Below are 23,146 nucleotides of genomic sequence, written 5' to 3'. Positions count from 1 at the left end.
TGCTGTGCTAATATGTATGGTGCTTGTACCTTTTGTCTTTACCCTGGAATTGCATGGGAAGTTCACTAGTTTAGGGAGTGGCCAAGTATTTGTTGTTTTGTCTCCTAGATGACAGTGTTTTTAATCATTGGGACATAATTAGTGCCTGTACCCTAAATGTTTTAGGGTACAGAGGAGAAGCATCAGTAATACTGACTTTATATAAGTCCATCATAACCATAGGCTATTTTATGGCTGACAAATTAATATTGGACCACACACACCTTTTAAGCAAACCAAGATCTAAACTATCTTGTGTGCCCTTTATTGACTTAGATTGTCCATGACAGGCAGCGACTTGAATGAACTTGTCTCAAATTGTTTACGGTACATGGGCATGGATCAGGTCTTTCCTGTTATTTCATAATGCAGTGCCTACATAGTTGGCATTTCAACTTGAGTTTTGGTAACCCTTTATAATAACTATACTTGAGGAGCTTTTATAATCCATGAATAATCGACATAGTACATTTGTTTTATAAATGAATATACGAAAAGTAAATGCACAGAACCTCTGAAGCTTATTACACCCACAACTGAGTCTTGCCTGCTAGAGGCACATTACACATTAGTTTTTCTCTAAAGGGAGATTTGTAAGTGGTTTTCATGTAACAATAATTTACTAATAATTAATAGTTATTGACTTATATAAGTGGTTTATATAAATCTTAAAGGATAGCTATAAAGTTTTACTGAGCTTTGTCAGCAGTTTTTCTCTGTTCTATTTCCGTAGTCAGGCGTGTAGTGTACTGAACCATATGGGATGATGGGCTGTATCCTGTATGCATTGCTTCAGTGCACTGATGACCAGTAGGGAGCATCAGTGTACTGTACCATATAAGTTTCCATTGCAGCACACCGTCTGTCTATGTACACAATGGGTAGTATATGTATATAGGTAATCTACATGTTTTGTGGTTTCAACCAATTACAAGGGTTTTGGCATGGTAACCCGATCATGGTATCATGCTTAAGGGCCAATTCCACCTGAAGCTAAAAAAAAAATCAGCTGAAAAAGGAAGTAAACACTTAGGATTATGAATATGGTGACATTCAGTATCGGGTCCTATCCATTTCCCCCTCAATGTACAATGTTTATGATTTACAATGTTCTAAAAGGATGAGAATGAACAGGGATCTGACTCAGAGATATGACTGACATTCTTCTTCAGTCCCTGGAAAACAGGCCATGGCCCTCAACCTGTTTGTAGGTGCTGTGTAGGCTTGTTGGGAATGCTTTTGTCCTGACATGATTTAGGGTGTGTCTATTGTAAATGGAGTTGAGAGACCCACACCTCTAGGAGTGAGAGAAAGTTAGATGGAGGAGTGTAGGAACACAAGACAAATTGTCACCTTTTGTTTATCATAAGGCTGTCTTACTTGCTTTTTTGCCTCTAGTCAGATAATACTGGGAGGCTCTTGCAATGACTGGTCAGAACAGTCATTGCTTGTAGGTGTGATAATAGACAAACTGACACTTTAATATACAAATAATTTGTATATTTTTTAATACATTTAGGAGGTTTATTATATTTGATCTTATCATAGATGTAATCTATGTTCTGAGTACCTATATATCTGAGTACCTCTCTATCTCTTTTGCTCTCTCTCTCTCTTTCTCTCTCTCTCTCTCTCTCTTTCTCTCTCTCTCTCTCTCTCTCTCTCTCTCTCTCTCTCTCTATCTCTGTGTGTGGGTATTTGGTGTGCGTGTGTGTGTATATACCGCGGTACATTTTGCGATTGGGAGGGGTGGGGAATTGGAGCAGGCTACGTTCAATGCAGGGAAGACAACTAGTTTGAAAAATGCTCCACCGCATCTGCGTCATGTTAGACTTCCTGATGGTTCTTCAAGCCGTGCGACGCACTTAGTTTTTAAAGTAGGCTATATTAGTAGTGACGCAATTGGATTTAACATGTTGTATGATGTGTTTTATTCATTAATATCTTAAATATAGGACTTTTTATTTATTCATTATTATCCAAGCGACGCACGCGCAAAGGGGCGGCGATTTTCGGCCGGTGAATGCATTGAACAAACGAAGATTGCACAGTCGTGCTATAGACGCTGTCAACCAACTAATCAGAGGGAAATTACCTGTCAGCTTGGAACTTTCTTTTAAAACAGCGGAGCTCACGAATGTAACTGCAGTTCTTGTGGCGTTCTCAGTGCGGTTTTAGAAACTTTCATCCCGCGGTAAGTAACAACATGGTTCTCTTAAGTTTCAAACATTACGAAAGGATTTGCATCTTTACCGTTATAGCCGATTATTTGTTATTTCTTTAAATTGCCGTTTACCTAGCTTTTGTCTGTTTGAGAAAAAGAACAACTTTTTTTTTCAACATTTGCAGGCTAATGTCGGACAATGTGGGTTCGTCTCAAATGTAAAACTTTATTTACCGTTTTAAACTATACCTCCTACATTAAGATTGCAAAATTGTTTGATCTGATGTGGGTTAACCTGACCCCTGATTGTAAATATACTCAGGCAGCAAATATGCTTCGCTGAGCCTATAAACAGACAGAAGCTGCTTTCATGACAGACTTTCAGGACGAATATGTTTTTGAGTTTGTGTCATAGCGGACAAGTATCCTTTCTTTAAGCCTGCTCAAGTGAATTTCTCCTTCAGTCTGTCTTCATCTCATATTCAGATGATGATTTCATAATGTACTGAGCTGGCTACTAGTATTATTTCAGATTTCAAACTGTTGCTTAGCCTCAGTTTACCCCAAGGAATGAGTTATCTAACACATTGTTGCTTGGAAGTAGAGCATGTGAGTCATGTAGTCAACCTGGCAGTTTGTGACTTTATAGCCTTATATTATTACTAATGCCTTTGGGGTAAATGCAATGTTAGCTCAGACATGGGCTTGCCTCCTAAACCCACAGCTTCAGAAACCCATCTTTACACCACTGCTATTCACTTAAAAGAGGATGCATGTTCCAAAAAACATGACTAAAAATCTGTTGGATGATTTTATGATTGTTGACATGTCCATTCCGTGTTTGAAAACAACAACGTTTCTCATGATTATTGAACAACAAATGACCAAAGTGTGACCTTCCTGTCATTTTTTGGAACTTGGTAACTGGTGTAGGCTTGTACTATTCAGGTAAATAGTTTGCATAGCTAAGCTGCATGTTTGGAATTTGTGGTGGATCAAGAAGCACTACAGCCTGTTTCAACAGAAACTTTATCAGTCTCTTGGGTAATAGTGATAACTTGGCATGGTTCAGTTTGTTGACGTTGGATGTACCAGAGATAAGTGTCCAGACAGGATTACCACAGTGTGTTCTCACCAATCAGTAAATGGGGAATGCTGGAAAGATTTGGAAAAAACCTTTAGTAGATTTCAGAAAAGACATTGTATGTTAAGGAGTTGCAAGCTGTACTCCATCTATGACCTAAATCACAAGGAATGTCCTAGTCAAACTGTGATCCTAAATAAAGACAGTCTACGGCTGGACTGTCACTCTCTACCCCGTCAACTCATGAGAAACCCGAGGACGATGCACTACGGCAGTCGCATCTCTCCTTATCGGCAGAGATTTCCTTCCATAAGCAGCCTATCCCAGAGAATAATGCATCGAAAGAGTAGAAGAGTCACTGAGGGTGGCCTTCTCTCAACCCATACTCTTTTTCCTACACTAAGCCATTGATCGAAATTGCAAATGGTATTATGTGGGCAATGGGAAGGGAAGCTCATTTGCTTTGGCTTCGCTGTAAGGCAGGGACTGGCATTGTCCAAACGTTAATGAGTGATGGAAAGTTTGGATAGTCTAGAACAATGGTTCTCGTGTGAAAGGGCTAAAGCAGGGTGAAGGCTTGTATGGCAGATACACCCAGTTTCTCTGGGATGACCAGTACTGGCGTGTGGCTCACATCACACGAGGGATGTTCAAGAAGTATTGCCATGACTCAATCCCATACAGATAATGGATAACTTAGAGGAAATAATCTATTTTGTGGGACAAAGATTTGGGAAGTTGTTTAGTGTACACAATGAGGAACTGCAAGTGAGACTTGGTGCTGGTTGTGTCTGGATTTCCTCCTGACCTTCCAGCATGCAGCTTTGCCACACTGCATGATGTCATTCTGTTCTTCATTCTGTCATTGGAATTGGTTCATTAGTCAGGATTACATTTGTGAAGAAAAAGTGTAACTGAACCGGGATCTATGATCCTTTTGTTTGAAACTTAATGCTCAGTCAAGAAGTGAGTCAATAGGTGATGTTTGATTTGACCAGCAACCTGACAGATGGTTGACTGATAAACGTAATATAATACCCATGATGATATACTGTCTAATCTTCACCAAACAGCCATGGCTGACATTACTCTCAGACCATATGTGGCTATTGTCAACAAAACTATTGCGCCTGTGACATGGAGCATAAACATCATACTTTACTTATGTTCCATCTCATAGTACATCTTTATTTCATAATCGTTAATGTACATGGCTGTTAAGGTTCTTAGTAGATATAAACCAAAAACATGTACCATGGGGTATGCTCTCTGGAAAAGGGTTGGTCAGTGGTGTTGCCATAGGAAGCATACTTAATGTGTGGAAGGAGAGGGTCTTTGAAGTGCTCCACTAGGCACATTGGCAAAGCCCCGTACAAATGCCAGGAATTCTCTTTTTTACTACAGTCTGTCACTGTTTATTAGTTTCAGCTTAGTTTTCAGCATATGAACTATGGATGGAATGTTTAGAATATCCCAAAAAATGAATCAAGGATCAACTAATAAATATACATTAATCTAAGTTGTATTAATTTTATGCAGTACAAAGTTTCATCCATTGGATCGGCAAGTCAAAGGAATTCTCAAAGCTCACAGTATAAAATACCAACGCTCTGTGTTCCAAAATGCCTCACCCTCCCTGGAAAGGATTGTTTGGGGGAGAAGGAGTTGTGCCTCTGTGGCTCATTTATGGATAAGGACTTTGGATTCCCCCTCTTTAAGACAAGGAGGAAAGCAGGTGTCTTCTGTAACAACCAGGACCAGGAATAAGAAACCAGTCGTTTTTAAAGAGAGCCACATGAGACTGAGTGTTCCGGGAGCTATTCGAGTGCTCCCCAGAGTGTGTAGTTGATTCGATTTATCTGTTTAATGAGTGCTGTTGTGCAGTACGTTTAGCTAGTTCAGTAAGTCATGATCTGTATGATACAGCTGACTGCATGACCAACTATGTTTACTTGGGTAGAAGTCTTCTTTATGACATCATTTGAACTGTAAAACAGGTATTTGCTCATACCCTGAAAATTGGAGGTTTAGAAATGAGGGGGATTTATTTTTACACTCCTTTAATTATAGCAACACTGTTAAATATTTGGTGCATAATGTGTCATGTCCTGGCAATGTACAAGAACAAACAGCCCAACCTGGGTCCAGTGAGTCAGCCTTAAAATGTAAGGTGTGGAAATTAGTTGTGCCATCTCCCTTTGTTGTAGTCATTTATTACACAGAGAACATTGGACCACTATGAATATGTAGTTTCCAACATTGAAACAAGAATTATCAGCTTGATGCATCAAAAGGAAATGCAAAATGATACTCATTTTGAACAAATGTAGGTTTCACAATCTCAACTGACTTGCCAGAAGGGATGAGCTCATCCAGGCTGAAAAAATGTGTTTTTCACTAGTGATTCGTTCGATTTTATAGTCATGACATGTTTCTCCTGTAAAAATCCTGAGTAAATTGTTAATTCCGGAACAGCCTGAAAAGTCCTGTATGTAGCAACAGGATGGGTTAGGATTTGAGCACACAAAACCCCCCCAGAAAATTACTTATGAACAGAATATGAAGAGTGCTCAGGTGGACAGTAGTGGATAAATATTTTTATATCATTGTGTACTGCATCTATGTATCGACGTCATGACTGAAGAGGAACTAGCCTACATCACACAATTAAAACCTCCACTTCAGGCCAAATATAGCCTGTCAAACGACCAGCCTCTGAGACCAATTCAGTGACCACTTATATCACCCTTGGAGACTACAGGTGCAGACACGGGCATGAGCATTTCCTCTGTTACAGGAAAACAAACTTATAGACTGAGGGGGCGGATTGAGTACTTGGACGTATTTATAGCATTCTCAAGACTTTGGGGGATCCCACTGTTCAGATAAGCTTTCTGTAATGCAATGTGATAAGATCACAGAGAGTGACGAGGAAGAAAAGTGCCCTTTTACTGGATCCTAGCTGAAAGGCTTGACTGGAAGTCTCAATTATGCATAGTCACTTGGGAGTTACAAAAAAATGGCTAATTGGAGACCACCAGGATTGTGTGAATTACTTTCAATATGTCTTAGTCAGGTGGCTGAGCGGTTAGGGAAGCGGGCTAGTAATCAGAAGGTTGCCAGTTCGATTCCCGGCCGTTCCAGATGACGTTGTGTCCTTGGGCAAGGCACTTCACCCTACTTGCCTCAGGGAGAATGTCCCTGTACTTACTGTAAGTCGCTCTGGATAAGAGTGTCTGCTAAATGACTTAATGTAAATGTCTTCCATCATGGATGATTTGTGACAGTTCCTTAGAACAATGGTAGTGTCCCTTATGCATTGAAAGTGTGTTTTTTTTTTTTTGTTCATTTGGATCATTTTGCATTGCTCAAACCGTAGTGTTTACAGTACAAATTATCAAATTGACCAAAACTAAGCCAGACACTGCTCGTCTTTGTGTTTCTAAGTAGGGGGTTTCCAGTTACATCAGCCATCTAATGCTTGATATCCCAAGTCTGCATAAGTAGAGTCTTGAGGTCTCCTCTTCAGGTAAGCATGAACTCCGATGCTGATGTGCTGTACTGCACGGGTGAAGGGTTGTTGACATGAAACTCCTTCAGCCGTGGTCTTGGTCTAATGCCATTACTGCCTTCACTGACAACATGTATCCATTTAAAAGCCTTCGATTAAGGCTGAAGCCCGGCCCAGATACACAGGCCTTGCATTGAGCTCAGACGTCACTCCTTAATTTTTTTTTTACATCAAGTCTAGGCTAACAGGTGTCATTAAAACACAATCCAGTAATGTGTTACATCCCAGAAAAGGGATGACCACATGCAAACCATCTGTACTGTATGAGTTGTTACAAAAAAAACAACATTTGCTTTACATTCAGGCTAGTTCTAAAAATGCCACCCTGAAGCGCAAGCGTCGGCATTGACTACCACAGGCCTTTTGTCTGTCTTTGTTTATTGTGGGTGAATGTTTGTGAGGCACAGAAATCAATTAGCAAGCTGCGCCGTGGACCTTCAGAATGGTTCCTCTTGTGTCTTTGCGCTCCCGTGTCATGTGACGCGAGACCGAGGCAGGGGGAGGGATTGTTTGTTTATTGTGGTTGTCCAGCTGTGTCAATTTGCCCTCACCTCCTGTCCCGCCTCCACCAAGAACAAGTTTGAAGGTCTGTAGAGCTCTGCTGTCACAGAATGGTTCTGGATTTGCAGTATGTCATCCAGATTTTGCCTGTCTGTAGTTGTTGCGGACGTCACGGTGGCATCAATATTCTGTATCAAATCAAGTTTGACTTGTCTACCTGTTTTTACAAGCAATGTCACTGACTGGTGATGCAGGAGGTGCAGACCTGGGCCTGCTGTCATCTTCCTGATTTTGGAAACCAAATATCCAGCGTTTTGAGATCAAGTTCCTATCGGGAGATGAGGTGTAAGACGATCTGAAAGAGAGGAAGCTAGTACACCGTGGAGTGATTTGTAAGTTCAAAGTAAGTCTTTGAAGAGAGAGGCGAGAATATGTGTAATGTACTGTATGTCATGACACATAGAAACCCATGCAAAAAAAACCTTCTCCCTCAGTGGGCACCCTATCTTATGAAACACATGTTGACCCTGCAAGGAACATGAATACGCAATAGTCTTGATCCCCCAATCCTCCACCCCCAACACACACACACACACACACACACACACACAGTCCTGTGATCGCGCCAGACAAGAAGTCAGCAAAAAAAATGTGATGGACCAGTGGGATTTGCTCCGCCTGTTGTTTGTGTTTGGGTGGATATCATATTTAACCATATGCCATCATGAATGCAATAGGAAATGCTATCTCAAAATCAATTTCGAACTTTGTACTGTTAACTTTCCGGAAAATCCCCTACCAGTGTTATGTTCACTTAAAATGAAATTGAAAGGGCATTGAGAGTAGTGGAAGTGTACGGACTGGATATGTTTCATAATGATGTTTGGTAGTAACATTTTGGTGGCTTGAAATGTGATCCATCTAAGATAGTAATCATAGAAATGATGACAGCTTTAACAAGCAAAGCTCACCATTTTCAATATATCCCTGCAGAAAATGAACAGGTGGACATATCTTCTAATGTTGTAGTGCATGGTGGTTTGGGATTTTTGGTTTGATTTCAGGCACAAGATGTCTACCAGTAGCAGTCAACTTTTATGGCTGCCAGAACATATCTTTTGTATGACTAAAACAATTTCATAATGTACGATATACTGTTCTGAAGATCTAAATTCACTGTAGATGACTGTCGGCTTTGTCATGTCTGGATGCAGATCTTAGATATTATTAGAACTAAGACAACATTTTATGGTACACAACCGTCATCATGTTCGGTCTGATGTCTATGTATGATACAGTAAATACCAGATAACGTTCCCTAAGACTTTCTGTCAAGCAACATTCCTTCTTTCATGTTTAGTACCAAGACTGCATATTCTGCTGTGGTTCAATTCATGTTCCTAAAGTCTGGCATAGACCTCAACTGAGAAATACTTCATACAATACTAGTATTTTCTTTTTTTTTATCTTTTCTGATCTTTTGTTTTACAGCAGTCTGTGAAGTCATCCTGATAATTCAACATGAAATATGTGGTAGTAGGACATCTGCTGGCTGCAGTCGCAATTACAGTTGTGTCCTCCCACAATAGTGTGAAAGTCAGTTAAAATGTTTATCAGAGCTTTTAGAAAGACCGATGTCTTGTCCGTGTTGCAAAATGTTATCTATGTGCTGTTTAACTTTGCCCTTGCAAGTATAAAGTGCTGGCGATGTAGTTTTACATGAAAGTAAACCTGCCTAGTACTCACTTCTATGAACTTGGCCAGCTTACAGGTTATTAGCCTGCAGATTGTAGACCTACCTCAGACCAGGGCAATTGTGCTCTGAGCTCATTGAGGCCTCGACTACGTCAATTTATTCTGCCCTTAACCTTCTAATGACTGGGAAGAGAGAAAAGGGAGTTGTCTGATGACATTCGGAAATAAAGCAGAGTGTCAGTGCCCCAAATTCCTTCCTCTTCTACCCCTGTGGAAAATAAAGTTGAAGACTAACATAATAGCGGAGGCTGTTTGAGCGTGGAAAATCCATATTTGCCAAGTGTTCTGCTTATGTGTGAGTGCAACCCTGGACTGGAGGCGCCATTTTCGACCAGCACTGGAAGGGCCATGGGCAATATCAAAGCAGAAAGTCCACAGTGGGCAGTCACACCAGAATAGGATGTGGAGGGAAATAACTTTTTTTTTTTTTTTTTTGGAAAGCATGTTTGTGGTAAGAAGCAACAGCTTAACAACTCTTGATGTGAGCTGGATTGGCTCTCCTACTACTTGCGCCTTTTTTGGGAATAGTTCAGTGGACATTCAGTCCAAATACATCGGAGAGACTGGTTTGAGACCAAACTGTTGCTATGAACTCATTGAGGGATGATGAAAGTCCTTTTATTATTGTACTTAAACCAATCTGGCAGCAGTCTTCATTCAATTTTATGGTTGGTCAATTATTTATTTGAGATAAATATTCTGCATTTTCATGCTTTATTGGACAGTGAAAGTATCAGAGACAGGTGAGAGAGGGTAAGACATGCAGAGAAAGGCCTGGGCTGGTTTCAAACCCAGGCCACTACAATAAGGCCTCACCATGTGGTACTCCACTGAGGTGTCCCTGGTTGATCGATTCTGAACTGAATACCTGTCTAAATTACCATGAACATTTCTTCGACTCTCTTTTAATGTTTACTTTATAAATTACGAGTGTGGTTGTTTGCAGTAGTCTATAAGAAAAACAAAAATGACAACACTTTTTGGAAAAGCCTTTGTTAAGTGGTTGTAGGCTTGTCAGCATTTTCGTCTGTGAAGTTGGTTTGCCTAAAGCACCTGCATGCTTTATAATCATGACTGAGAAATATTTCTAAGCTCTGTTCATACAAATTAAATAATATACTCAATAAATCAGTCTAGATACACCTTTTTTGTATGTGGGGAAAAAAATGACCAGCTGCACAAACATGATGTTACCTCAGACAAATGTTCTCCATGCATGTTCCCAGGCTTCAGGCAGCTATGATAACACCAAGGCCTGTAAAAATGGTTCAGTTTTATTTCAAATTACAAGGTTATGTTGACTGCAGACTTTCCCACACTTAATGACCCCAGTAAGCCGTTCTAGACTTCCTCTTTTAGGGCAAATGGCGTATTACACGGTACTGTACTTCCTGGAGTGGTGCAGTGATGAATTAATGGGATGTCAAGAGTCCAGTCAGCAGTTAAACTCAGCAGTGCACCGTAGGAAAATGATGGTCAACTACTTGTTGACTCATGACAGTTGGTGAGATGAGTCTGTCCTCATGTTGCCACTTTGTGTTTGCAGTTCCTGAGGCCCCAGTGCCATGCCCGAGGGATCTCACAACACGTCTTATGAAGTCCCAATGGGTGAAGGTAAGACAAATAACATATTACCCATACAAAGTCTATAGCAAGCTAACCCGGCTTGAAGTTCACTGTATTTCACTGCGTGAAAAGACTATCCAACGGATCTCTTTTAAACTGGATCAGAACAAACGTGCTTGTCAAGCTTTCTAATACCCAGCTATAAACAGACCAAGTTACACATTAGAAATTCAGTCTGACTTTACTTGATCCATTCAGAAACCATACAAGGTTGCTTTTCAATGATATTCTCATGGCACGTGTACTGGCAGCAAGTGTTCTGTTTGGTTTACAGAAAGCCATTGTGGAATAGCACAGAATCTTCATTTAAACTCGACATTTGTCCATTAACATCTGTCTGAGTGAGGCTTTGTCTATGTCTTCTGCTGTGTTCGACTCCTGTGCTTGACTGGATGAAACATTCAGTTCTGAGGAATCCAGTGAGTTCCGGGAATGACCATTGTAGCATATAACTGTAGTGTGAAATTGAATTGTGGAAGACTGGCTTCTCATTTATTTTCTCACCATGTTGGTTGTAATCTTTTTCATCTCTCTCTGAGAGGCAGAAACACTCCAGGATTTCAAACCTGGCAGCACCTTCCACACAGACTAATGGTGAAGTTAATAGGACTGTAGCTAGTCTGCTAAATGTATCCTCTTCATTTTTGTTCTCCTAAAAGAAAAGTGTTGAACCAGATTAAATACCTACTGTCAAAACTTGACCTTCAGTAGGAGAGGGAGATGCCATCTGCCTGAATCAAATCAAATCAAATTTATTTGTATAGCCCTTTTTACACGCAAGCATGTCACAGAGGGCTTCACATACGCCCATAGAACTGTCCCTCAACCAACCTAAACCCTCAAGGAAGACAAGGAAAAACTCCCAGAAAGGTTGTTAGTCTGTCTGCGGAGGGGTCATAGAGAAACAATGATTGCCAAAAGTGCAGCTGGATCTCATATTTTCCTGTCCACATGAGAAGGAATGACTACAATGCATGCTTGTCCACAGAGAAATTATTCTCCATAACCTTTGAAGAATAACACTTCAAAAATGTGGCTGCTATAGCAGAGGTGTAGTTCTCCTTGTGGCAACATCATGGAATTTGATGACCTCACTAAATGTCTGTCGAGACACCTGAGTCTGAAGAGATTTCTGGGTAATGTCTACCTTGGCAGACATTGCCGCTCACAAGCCCATAATGGTCATATGGTACATGCCTGCATGAATTTGGCAAGCATCCTTAGGACGGGTTGGGTATAACAGTGCCTCGATTGTTGTAGATTGTGTGGTGTCTGTGCACTGTGTAGCTCTATTCTTCTCTCTTGCTGGTGCTGTGTGGTAGTGTAGGGAACCAGCTCAATCATTAGTCACATAAATCCTTTTCCAGAGTCTGATTCACGTACAATGGTGCCCTTTCTTGCTTCGAACCCTGTTCTATAAAAACTTGGTTAGATTTAAACATTGTAATGGCATAGAGATTTTTGCCTCACAAGGATTGAATGTACTTTATTGTAACAGTTGTTACCTCATTGGCTTAAAGTTTGAGACGTGATTTTGTGTTTCCTGGGTCGAGACAGGCCATTAGCTGCTGAATGGTAATCCTGTGTGGCAGCCAATCCCATGTTTTAAAAGTTTGGTGAAAAATGTTTTAACAGATGTGGCAAATGTTTTACCTGGTTCTCATGTTTTATCACCTGACCTCATTATGCCTTTCCTCCTGGCTGTCAGTTTCTTTAGTGTGTCTGAACATAGTGATGGTGCACTGTTTCGTTCCTCTCCAGATTTGCCTCTTTCAAAGCAGGTTGGTTCAGGTTGTCCAAACACTGCGTTCACAATCGTCACCCCAATTCTGAGTTTAGTAATGGTGGAAATGTCTATCATGTTTAAACAGCAGTGTTTCCCCTACCATTATATTAGGGGGGCTCCCCGCCCCCCCCCTGGAAGGTCAAGTTAATTTTGTAAAAAAAAATATATATATAGCGCCAGATCACAAAATAAGTCATTTAAGGTTACCTTTCCTATAAAACAGGTCTATAGCTTGCTCTTTTATTCAACAAACTAAATGCCCTTATGTTCTTTATCTTATTTACACGACGGGATGTAATTTCTGTCTCTACATGGTCGCCCCGCTGCCCCCCCCCCCCCCCCCCCATAAGCTGTAAACCTAGGGGAAACTCTGAACAGTGTCTAGGTATGTCATATGCCATATTTGATTTTACTTGAAGACTTACTACTTTCAATAAAGGTCATAACATCATATTTTGATATTGGCTGCAGAATCTGCTGAAAAACTTGGTAGTGAATTTTGCACAGTATTAGGTTGCTCAAAACACAAACTCAGTTCTCATCTTAAATTAATTGAATTACTGATATCCAGTACTGAAAATACTGTATGTCTGTGGTTAAATGTATTTTTTGTTAACTCCTTGCCATCATCTAGCATCTAGCATTAAACAAAGAGCACATTTTTTGAGAAGACCCATATTTTAAACCCATCTGCATTGCAAAGGCTGTATGGCTCCTCTGGTTTGGATCTTCTTTAGTTGCTTTTATGCATCTAAAGCAATGCTGTATGATGCTGGAGTTGTTTACTTCCACAGGAGATTCTTCAGACTGCCAAAATATCCTGTCTACTCCTTATGCTTTTATCGGACTTCTATAACCGTCCAAATATCTTGGGCCTTTAGGCCCTAGCCAAATGTCAGAGCCATTGATCGATACGTGTCATATCACTAATAAACATTTTAGGGAGAAGATGAACAAGCAGAAGCTCAAGGATGGAAAAGGTTGAAAATGATACACCTACTTTAGCAGACATGGTTATGAGTGAAATAACAGTATACATCTTTCTAAATAGCTCTCACCTGTAGACTACTGTTTTGCTTGCAGTTTTAACACGTTCACAAAACACCAAACGCACAAATGCTTGGAGTTCGAGATTGACAGATTGCATCATGTTTTATAGTCCCAAAGTACCAGTCTCATTTCTCCTTTAATTAAAAAGAAAATATTTTTCCCTGTTGATTTGGCGTACAAACACAGGCATCCAAAGTCCAAATGTGTTATAGGTGTACAGATGCAAAGCTTCTCCTTTAAACACTAAGTGTTTCATAGGTTTCATAAACGTCAAGAGCTTAGGATCGAAATTGTCTACAGGTTTAAAATGTCTACTGCATAATGTTTTCTCAGCAGATTTGGAAAGAGATTAAAAGATCAGCACCTTTTTACCTAGAGTGTTTTGGTGACATTCTGCCAGACGTGCAATTTCCACTGAAATTGAGCTAATGAGCTACTGCTCCGATGCAATGGAAAGTACTGAGAGATGCTTAGAATGATGTAGTGCAAGTGCTGAAGTCAAAAATGGGAAAACGCCTCAGAAGGGGCAAAAGTAAGTTCCATATTCTGTTCTTAAAATGCAGTTTGGCTTAGAATGGTTGTAGTTAGACTCACAATTAATCAAAACATATTTTTTTCCTTTTTTTTAATTGCACGGTTGAGAATTCTCAAACAAGAAGGCTAGGCCATTTATTGTTGCTGTTCTGGTTGCCTGTATACAGTTCATATTGCTCCCAGTGTGTTGTCTGTGATAGCACAGGATGAGGGCTGGATGCTTTTATCTCGTCACGTCACCTGGTTGCTTAGATACTGGGACCCCATTCTGCAGAGGCTTTCTTGGGTAGTGATGGCTATCATAGCAGTAGCCAAGCTACATTCGATTAAACAACCAGCAGGCATTTTATAAACCTATCTTTACCTACAAATGTTTTCAAGGGGTTGATGGGCTGTATAGTGTTCTGGAACATTCTTTCAGATGATGGTAAAAACTGTTAAGTACAAGAGAAAGTTTACACTACACAGTGGCAGAAGAAATTGAGGTAGAAATTTAACTGCAAGGACACATGAAATTCAATATGCATCAATCCCCAAAAGTACCCCAAAAGTGTACGCTTTTGCCAAGATCATTGTGATGCAGACACAACTAAGACATTGTACTGAGTTCATGACTTGACCAGTTTCATGCTACATATCACTCAGAAACCAGTTTGTACACTACTGTTCATTATTGTCCAAGCAGCATTCAGTCTGTTTATACTGCAGATACTTATGACGTTATCTTTGGTGTTTGTGAAATGATACAAGGACAAACAAAGAAAACCACACAAATTTATATTTGTGTATTTGGGCCACAACAATTGTGTAGGTGTAAAGGCATTACTGTATGTAAGCTTAAATGAATACTGTCTTAGTTCAGCACAAATGATGGAAGGAATAAAATTCCTCTTTTGCTTTATTATGTTAAGGAGAGCTTTTAATAGACTATGGGGGAAGTCCCACTAATTAAGTGTGCTTTTATTCTTATTTAGCTTTTGGCAATATGGTGTATTCTTCAGCTATAACTGCTTTTTAATGGTACCCTTGTGACACATTTTGAGACAGTTGCAGGATTCTCTAAAATATCCACTAAATTCTTGGGAAATTGTATGTGTGTTCTAAATCGGTGAGATGAATGTCTTGAACACATAAAAGGCTAGTTTCCATAGACTCACTCGTGATGCTATGCATGGGTGCCTCACAGGTTCAATGTGTCACATTGTGTATGGTGTGTTATGTGGACCCAGAAGTTACTCAGAAGTGTCACTGTACTTTCAGAAGAAGGCTCCAGGGGGAGTTTGCTTATTGGTGCTTGCTTGCTTCTTATCCTATTACTGTGGGCTGAACTGTACTGTAAGTTACCCTGTCAATCAAGGGTCTCTCAACATTAGTTCCCAGGTGATATAATGACCTGGAACAAATCAAGGGCAAAATAATGCTTCACACATTGGTAGGGAAGAATTTTACGGAACAATTCTATATAAAAAGACTAAGTTAAATTAAAATACATCTAATAAGGCTACTGAGTCACATGTACCTAAAATTATGTACTTGACATTTACCTCAAACCCCCAAAGTCTGACCGTGGGAGCAAGGATTATGAGTATGACATAGATTCTAAGAGATTACTTATTTTTATGAACAACAAGTATAATGGATTTTGGAATGGATTTTGCCATCAATCCCATTTGATATTAAATTGTCAACCTAACAACGTAAATATACCAATTATGTTGGGGGGAGGGACCAGTTATATCTCCCGTTTTTCATTTGTAACCTTCACAGGGAAGGCACAGAAGGATTGCAGTAAAAAAACTAAAAAACTAAACAAACATATTTATTAAAAAGCTGAGTTGTTTTATGTTACATCACAAATCCAAGCTCATGTGCAAATTGTAGCATGATGTAGAAGTATCCTGCAAGTATTGAGCTGTTAGCTGCTGCGGCTCTGTGGGGAGGGTCGGTCTCGTGTTGCGGACAGGCGGGGCCAGTCTTCTATCCAACACTAATTGGATAAAAGTTTTTTTTCTCCGCCTCCTGTCGGAGCAGCCAGAGTGGTCAGGCAGCGAAGGGAGGCAGGTGTGCTGGTGTGGCTTCACGTACAGGAGACTGTCTGGAACAACAAAGGAATTGCTGCGATGGTGGACAATTTCTTTTGAGAAGAGGGGTGGGATTGTGTTGAGGGACATCAATCAAGATTTCTGAGAGAGCTCTCGGGGTTTCCTTGGACTGTTAAGGTGTTTGTTTCGGGATGAAACAAATCAATTAAGGTACGTTTTGACAATGTCCTAATGTCGAAAAACTAAATGGTTTTGGCTAACTTAGTCAACAATCTGGTACCAAGATTTATTCCCTTAAAATCATAACCTTTTTCAGATTGGCATCCCCTTTTACATTTACAAAAATCACTGCAGATTTCAATACTGAGATCTGATCATTCACAATGAAGCAAGTGGAAGTTGTTTACCATACAGTACCCGTCGAGATGAATCCTGTCTCATCCTAACAGCCCTTATCCTATGGACCTTTCCTTTTTTACTTGTTCTTGAGCCTAAGACTAATATTGGGTTGCATACAGTAATCAGGTTCTGAGACTTTGAGAATGTCAGATTCCCAGAACATTATGTAATGTCTGAGACAACACATCATAGGATAAGTCCTTGGTATATAGATCAAGGTGAGCACATAAATGGAATCAATACTCCTCTGTCCATTTGTTTACAGTAATGCAGTTCGCAATGCAGCTATTAAGTATCGAATCAGAATGGAAAAAATGGTTATACAGTACACATGAAGTCAAATACTGCTTTAAGAAAGAATACCACAGTGCTTATAGTAAAGTACAGTAAAGTAGTCTTAACTGATTTATAATTCTTTAAGCTTTGGCCCTGGCACTGTATACTGAAGCATTGTAAGGCTGAAATATAATCAGGTTTACTCTTGGAGTTACCCAAGTGTGGCTTTATAAGCATGTATTGATCAGATCAATGGAATCTGTAGCAGATATTCACTACTGTATAATTGTTTCAGAGCCAAGCCCATGTACTTTCCGATGGAATCTTTTTATAGTGAAGCCAAACATCCATTGTAGCAAAGGACCTTTGGTTGAACCAAGAAAAAGTTTCACCCTCCATTAGATTGTTGTGAGTGAAATCGGATCTACTGGTAATCTATTTTAGTTTTGTCCTCAGGTGTGTGCAGTTACAGGACAAACGGTTCAGGGCACAAAACATCCAATAACAAATTACTTACTTAGCTGTTCCCTTTTGTGCGTTAGCAACAGAACTCGTCGGTTTACCTTCTGAATTCAGAGTCACAGTATGTGTTTTAAAAACAACTTGGATAGAATGGGGGTTATAACTTCTTAGTTTTTTTTTTTTTCTTTGCCGACAGTTGCTTTAACGTGTCATCTCCACTGGTCTGGTTTGTTGGGGGACAGGAAAGATTTAGCACTGACACTTTCCTTACCCCTTTGAAATGTCATGTGTTTGGCTTTGATGTAGGCTTTCACTGTCCTTTTATAGTTCTCTCTGTCCCTGCCTTCCTGTATACTATATGTAACTCATATGCTACCACTCAGATTGAAGTGAACCAGGAATACTGGAATGGAGTGTACCCAAGTCAGGAGGCCTTTCTCTGAAAGGTAGCAGCACTCAGAAGGCCCTTGAGTCCATTAGGCGCCAGGCAGGCATCAAGGGTGTGTCTTTTGACTTCACAGACCAGCATGGATTACACTAATCTGGTACCCCGGGTCGAATGGAGAATATGTTTGACGGGCTGGGAAGAAGTCCAAGATGTAAGGATGTCCAAGTCCTCCTTAACTGATCTGTTACTTCTCCACAAGGTGTTCTGCCAGCACCCTAAACTATTTTGTCGTGTCTTCTTAAATTAATCTGGGCATCTTCTAAATGTATTGACACGGTTCATGGCGGTGTTGTTGACACCGATTCTGTGGTGTGCTTAAGTCTCAGTGGGATACGATTTGGAAGCCCTTGTCACATTCTATCAATGGTAAGACTTGTGATAGGATCTGTGTCTTTTCAGTTTTGCAACGTTTGTTTACATTTATTACTGTGGTGGTTGTTGTTGTTTTGGGTCAAAATGATGGTGCACAAAAGAACTACTTGTGGTGGCTGTTAACATATTCATCCTAAAAGCCATCATCCGAACCATTATGTTCATAGTGACAGTCTACTTAACCATGTTCTAGCTCACATTTTACATAACATCTCCATCATCCTCTGTCTTTATTGTTTTGCGTGTGACTGGGGTCTCACACAAAAAGATTTCCCCAACAATGAAAGGCCACTCGAGCAGTATTTTATCTGGTAGAGCTGGAGAGGGGCAGGGGTGGTGGTTAAGATAGAGATGAGTATGATTATCAGTCATAATCCCGGAGTTATCAGTGAGTCAGAACGCAAATTACCCAGCTGCCCCAGTGCATGTGGATTACAACAAATCCACGTCATGGTCATAATTACTGGTCTAGAGGTGGAGATTATGCCCTTTTACACGGACAACAGAGCCCACACACAATGCAGGCAGTCGGCCATCAGCTGTACCACTATGCAGAAAAGCCTTTTTTCTGGCTTTGAATGTCTCAATAATTTTAGTGGCTCTTGGGGGTTTAGCTGTCTGGTTTGAAAGCCTTGTTGTGTAATTCCTTGAGATGTGAATTTGAGTTCCCTTGTTCAGCACTCCTAATTCCCCATGGTGATCTATATTATGGGCAATTTAAACTCCATGTTTGGTTTCCACAAAATGAGTAATAAAGAGGACCCTAAACTACTATAAATGATATACTATACAATACAATATAACTGTTATTTCTAAAAACTACTTATTGGGGGGAAAAAAGCTAATGATCGAAAGACAGCATGAGCTTTGACAAGCATTGAGTATCTTATTCAGTTCAAAGATTCATTGAAAAGAATCAGTCTTTTTGAAATTATTCACATCACTCAGAAAACCCAGTGTAATAAATCAATCCAAAGTACTTTTCAGGAAACGTGTAATAGAACACTCTAGTAAAGCAAATTCTTTGTCAGCTCAAGCCCCCTAAGGACTTTAGGTAAAGCTTGACCCTGTTGTGGGAGGTGTTACCTCCCAAGCTAGGACATGCTTCCTGTAGGCTGTCGCCCAGGGGTTTGAAAAGGGGGGGGGGGGGGGGGGGGGGGGGGGTTAGCTCATGGCAGACACTCACTTTACTAAAAACCCCTAAGACACTGACCAGGAATGTGTGGAATTACAATAAGGGGTCAGGAATGAATCTCAACTGGAATCTCAATTATTCTGCCAGATCCGAGGCCCCATAGATTAATCACATATTTAGAAAGCTCCCTGGACATGAGTAATCAGTCATTAATTCCCCCCCCCCCTTACCCTCCGACCCCATAACAAGCATTGGGGGAATACAACGATTAAACAAATTATGTCTTAACATGTGTTTGTCTTTGCGGAATACTTTTTCTCAGTTGAACTGTAGGGGAGTGGTGAAACGTAAGACTGTGGGTTTTACATGGGAGTCTTAACTCGCTGACCCAAATTGATAAATGATCATTTCATCAGCTTCATATTATTCTCAGAGGTGAGTCACATATTGCACATGGATGCGGAGAACAAATGCATAAATCACTCAATTTGAACCAGAACAGTAAATTTCCCAGTTTACTCAGTACCGGCAAGTACATGCCTAAATGTTTCAATAAAGACGCATCCAGTTTGCTCCCATTGAGACTATTTCTTGAACACTTGAATCATAGTTAAAGACATGAGCCAATTTTATGAGTATTGGGTGACATTGATGATTTATTAACAATAAGGCATTACAAGTGATGCCTCACCTTGAGGCCTCTGGTTGTCAATAAACGTTGATCCATTTGATATTGCTTGTCATCAATTGGATTAGAGAAGCCAGTCCGCTGAATTCAACAAATGTCATATCTAGACATATTTATTGTGAATGTTTTGCATTAGAACACACTCATTTAGTCCCCAGTTTAGCAATGGTGATAATTTTGTTCTTGGTGTTTTGTCAGTCAACACCCTCCAGAGAACCCTTGTGTTTCCCCAAACAGACTGTCATGATACTGCTGCCCAAGAGAGTGTCAGGGAAAAACAAGTGGCCTCAAAAGATGGCACAGCTTATTCTTTAGCTAGTTGCTGGTTTATACACTCAGTTGTCAATGTCTTGATTTCTGGATAACCCATACTTTTGACCGTTTGGAACGGCTGTTGTACTGTACAGTATGTTCCTTCATGGAGTGCTTTTTCATACCTGCAAGTGTTGATTGGAAATACACGGCACTGACAAGAAGATTCTTAATTAAAATACCGTAGCAAATTCCATCCTGTCACTGTGATCAATTGCTTAAGTCTTTTTTTTTTACACAAGTAAAGATGGTGTAATTCATAAGTAGACCTCCCCTCTGCATACTGTGTAGGTGTTTACAGGATAGACACTGCAATACAAGTGTCTTGTGAGTTACAGGATGTTTTGGTTGTTTGTTCAGGTCGGGTTCACTCTGTCTACCCATCCATCTTTCTGTCAACTTCAACTGTAATCTGTATAATGTTAACCTTGCATGTGACAGGTAAGGGTTTCTTTAGGGTCACCAATGCAGTTTTGAGTATCAGTTTTGTGTGCCCATTTTGGATTTGTTTTGTGACGTAATGGCATTGACGTACTGTAAACTACCTCACAAATGTCATCTAAGGATAATCCTCAGTGCCTTCGCTAGTAAGAGACTGGAATAGCGAGGATTTGGCACAAAAAGATAAATGCTACAATACTTTAAGGATATGGATAACCCAAACCAAATGACGATGAATATGGCTTCATGGACATATTTTTTATTTGCATCAGCAAATAGAACTGGATAGCAGATAGGGTTAGGGCATACGTTCACAGCAGGTTCTAGACTGGAATGCCTGTTGAATTAAGGGATGGTTTGTCAACAAGTTAAAATCTTTCAGAACAAAAAATTGTATGTCTTTTCCAAGATCTTTAATGTATTATTATTATCATTGGTTTATTGAATTATTACCCTTGTGATAACGAGTGTGTGTGAAGTGTGTTGTATTTTTAGATGAAACAGCCACACAGCATGCTGACTGTGACCTTCAGGATCCCGCCAGCCAGCCTTGGCCAGGATCATTTTGTACTCTTGTGGGCTGCTAGCTACTTCAAAGACACTCACAGGTCATTTAAAAGCGTCGGACATCAAACCATAAGGCTCTGCAGGAAACGAGCAAAGTTCACTCTATCTGGTTATCAAACCCCACTCACAGGAAAGGGCATGAACTCTTAAAGTCTATGACAATACATTTGGGGGGAGGAAATTGATGGCCAATACCACTAAAATGTGGTAATGGATATCATTGCCATATATGATTATATTGGTGTCCTTTTAATGAATCACTGCACACAGTGGGTCTTGTGCCATGTGCTTGTCAAACAATAATTTTTATGATGTACATTAGAATGTTAGAAGGCATTGAGTGTTTCCTTGACCATACTGTAACATGACACGTGACCTAATGGCTATCTACCCAGGTCATTTATGTCTTCCTCATTCCTCAAGGCATTGCTCTGTGTGTGTGCCCCGACATTCCGCAGACACTAGCTGCCATTGTTCTAAAGTAGAGGCACACACTGCCTTCTCTAGGCAACCACTCCTCCCCTCTTTTTTCCCGTGGAGAGGGGGAACGAGGGAGGGAATAAGGGAGCAACCCTGGTGGAAGCCAGCACTGGGAGGATAGATAACGTTTCACGCTGTGCATTCCTGTAATCACTCAAGTACTCTAGACCCCCACCCCCCACACGCGCACACACACACACACCTCCTTTACTTCTCTTTCTCTCTTTTATATTGTGGTTGACACCTTAACTCCTCCCTAGTTCAGCTGGGCGGGCACGTGTGTGTGTGTGTGTGGTGGAAGTAGAAAACCCAGGTGGCTCATTTGCGTTCCACCTACGGAACTGCCGAGGAGTTTTCCAGGTTTTCAGGAATATGTTGGACTTGACTGGTTTAGAGCAACCGTAGACTACAACCTGCTTTTATGGCTCTTTGAGGAGTTTGTGATACTAATGTTCCGTCAATACAGTGGCCCATGAACTTGGCTGGCTCGTACGGTATGCTTAGTCTGTGGTATGCTAGACCGCTATGAGCACCGTTGGTCGGACCAAAGACCGATCCTGGGGTATCCACCTTCGAGCAGGCATGGATGTAGCCACCCTCAGGAGCGTATGGGCAGAGAAGACCCTCCAAAACAGATTAAATCGCAGGTTAACTCAGTGGTTTGGTGAGTCGCCTCTGGGAAGTTTGTCCGGTAAACCAGAAATATTACTGTTCTTATCTGCAATTTGTGTGATTACCTTTTTTTGATTAATTACGGTTCTTGGTAGGGTAAAGGTTTTGATCCTTGAATGTTATTTTGTTAGAGTACAACTAACGTTCTTAAAACGTTCTTCAATACTTGAGTGCCAAAATCACTGAATACATAAAACCTTCAGGTGTCATCCTTATCTCATTTTAGCTTTTCGACTGATAACTTTAGCATACATGCTGAAACATTTAGAAAAACTTGTCTTTCTTAATGGATCAGATCAATTGAATTTGCTTATGTAGAGTTGTGCATATTTAAATACAGTGAGCTGTGCATATGAATATTTCTGTTGTCAGCATGGGGACTTTTGTGGAGACCTAAACCATCCATGGTATCTACAGCATCTAGTCCAGTGGTTTTAGTTTTCCTGTAAAGATTTCTTGGGTTTGCGTCTGTGTTTCTTTGTGTATTGTAGGAATGTGTGGCATTACCATGACCAGATGTGGTCCCCTTATGTTATTAAAGCACTTCAACTGTGTAGCAGGATAGGGTCAATGATTTATTTGTATCATAATAATGTTTTATGGTTGTATTTAGATTTTTTTTTAAGGCTGAGAGGGAGATGCATTTACCAGGGTCCTTTGAAAAGTCCTGGCAGGACTTTAAAAGTCTGAAAATGTAAGGTTAAAGGACAAGTCTCAATAAGAGACCTACAGTAAATATGGC

The 23,146-nt window shown here is 40.4% G+C and overlaps 1 protein-coding gene across 1 annotated transcript in view; it reads left to right on the top strand.

Moving 5' to 3' along the window:
* The first annotated feature begins 1,869 nt into the window (after positions 1-1,869).
* The window catches only part of LOC134024835 (pleckstrin homology domain-containing family G member 3), a 42,796-nt gene continuing 21,519 nt past the window's right edge, over positions 1,870-23,146 (top strand). Inside the window, exons 1-2 of the mRNA XM_062467549.1 lie at positions 1,870-2,233; positions 10,661-10,728. Of these exons, the coding sequence (XP_062323533.1) occupies positions 10,680-10,728 (49 nt within the window). The 5' untranslated portion in view covers positions 1,870-2,233; positions 10,661-10,679. The remainder of the gene's footprint in view (positions 2,234-10,660; positions 10,729-23,146) is intronic.

This window comes from Osmerus eperlanus, chromosome 8 (genome assembly GCF_963692335.1).
Source record: "Osmerus eperlanus chromosome 8, fOsmEpe2.1, whole genome shotgun sequence".
NCBI lineage: Eukaryota > Metazoa > Chordata > Actinopteri > Osmeriformes > Osmeridae > Osmerus > Osmerus eperlanus.
Note: the sequence above shows the minus strand (reverse complement) of the source record. Positions and strands in the feature narration are given on the sequence as shown.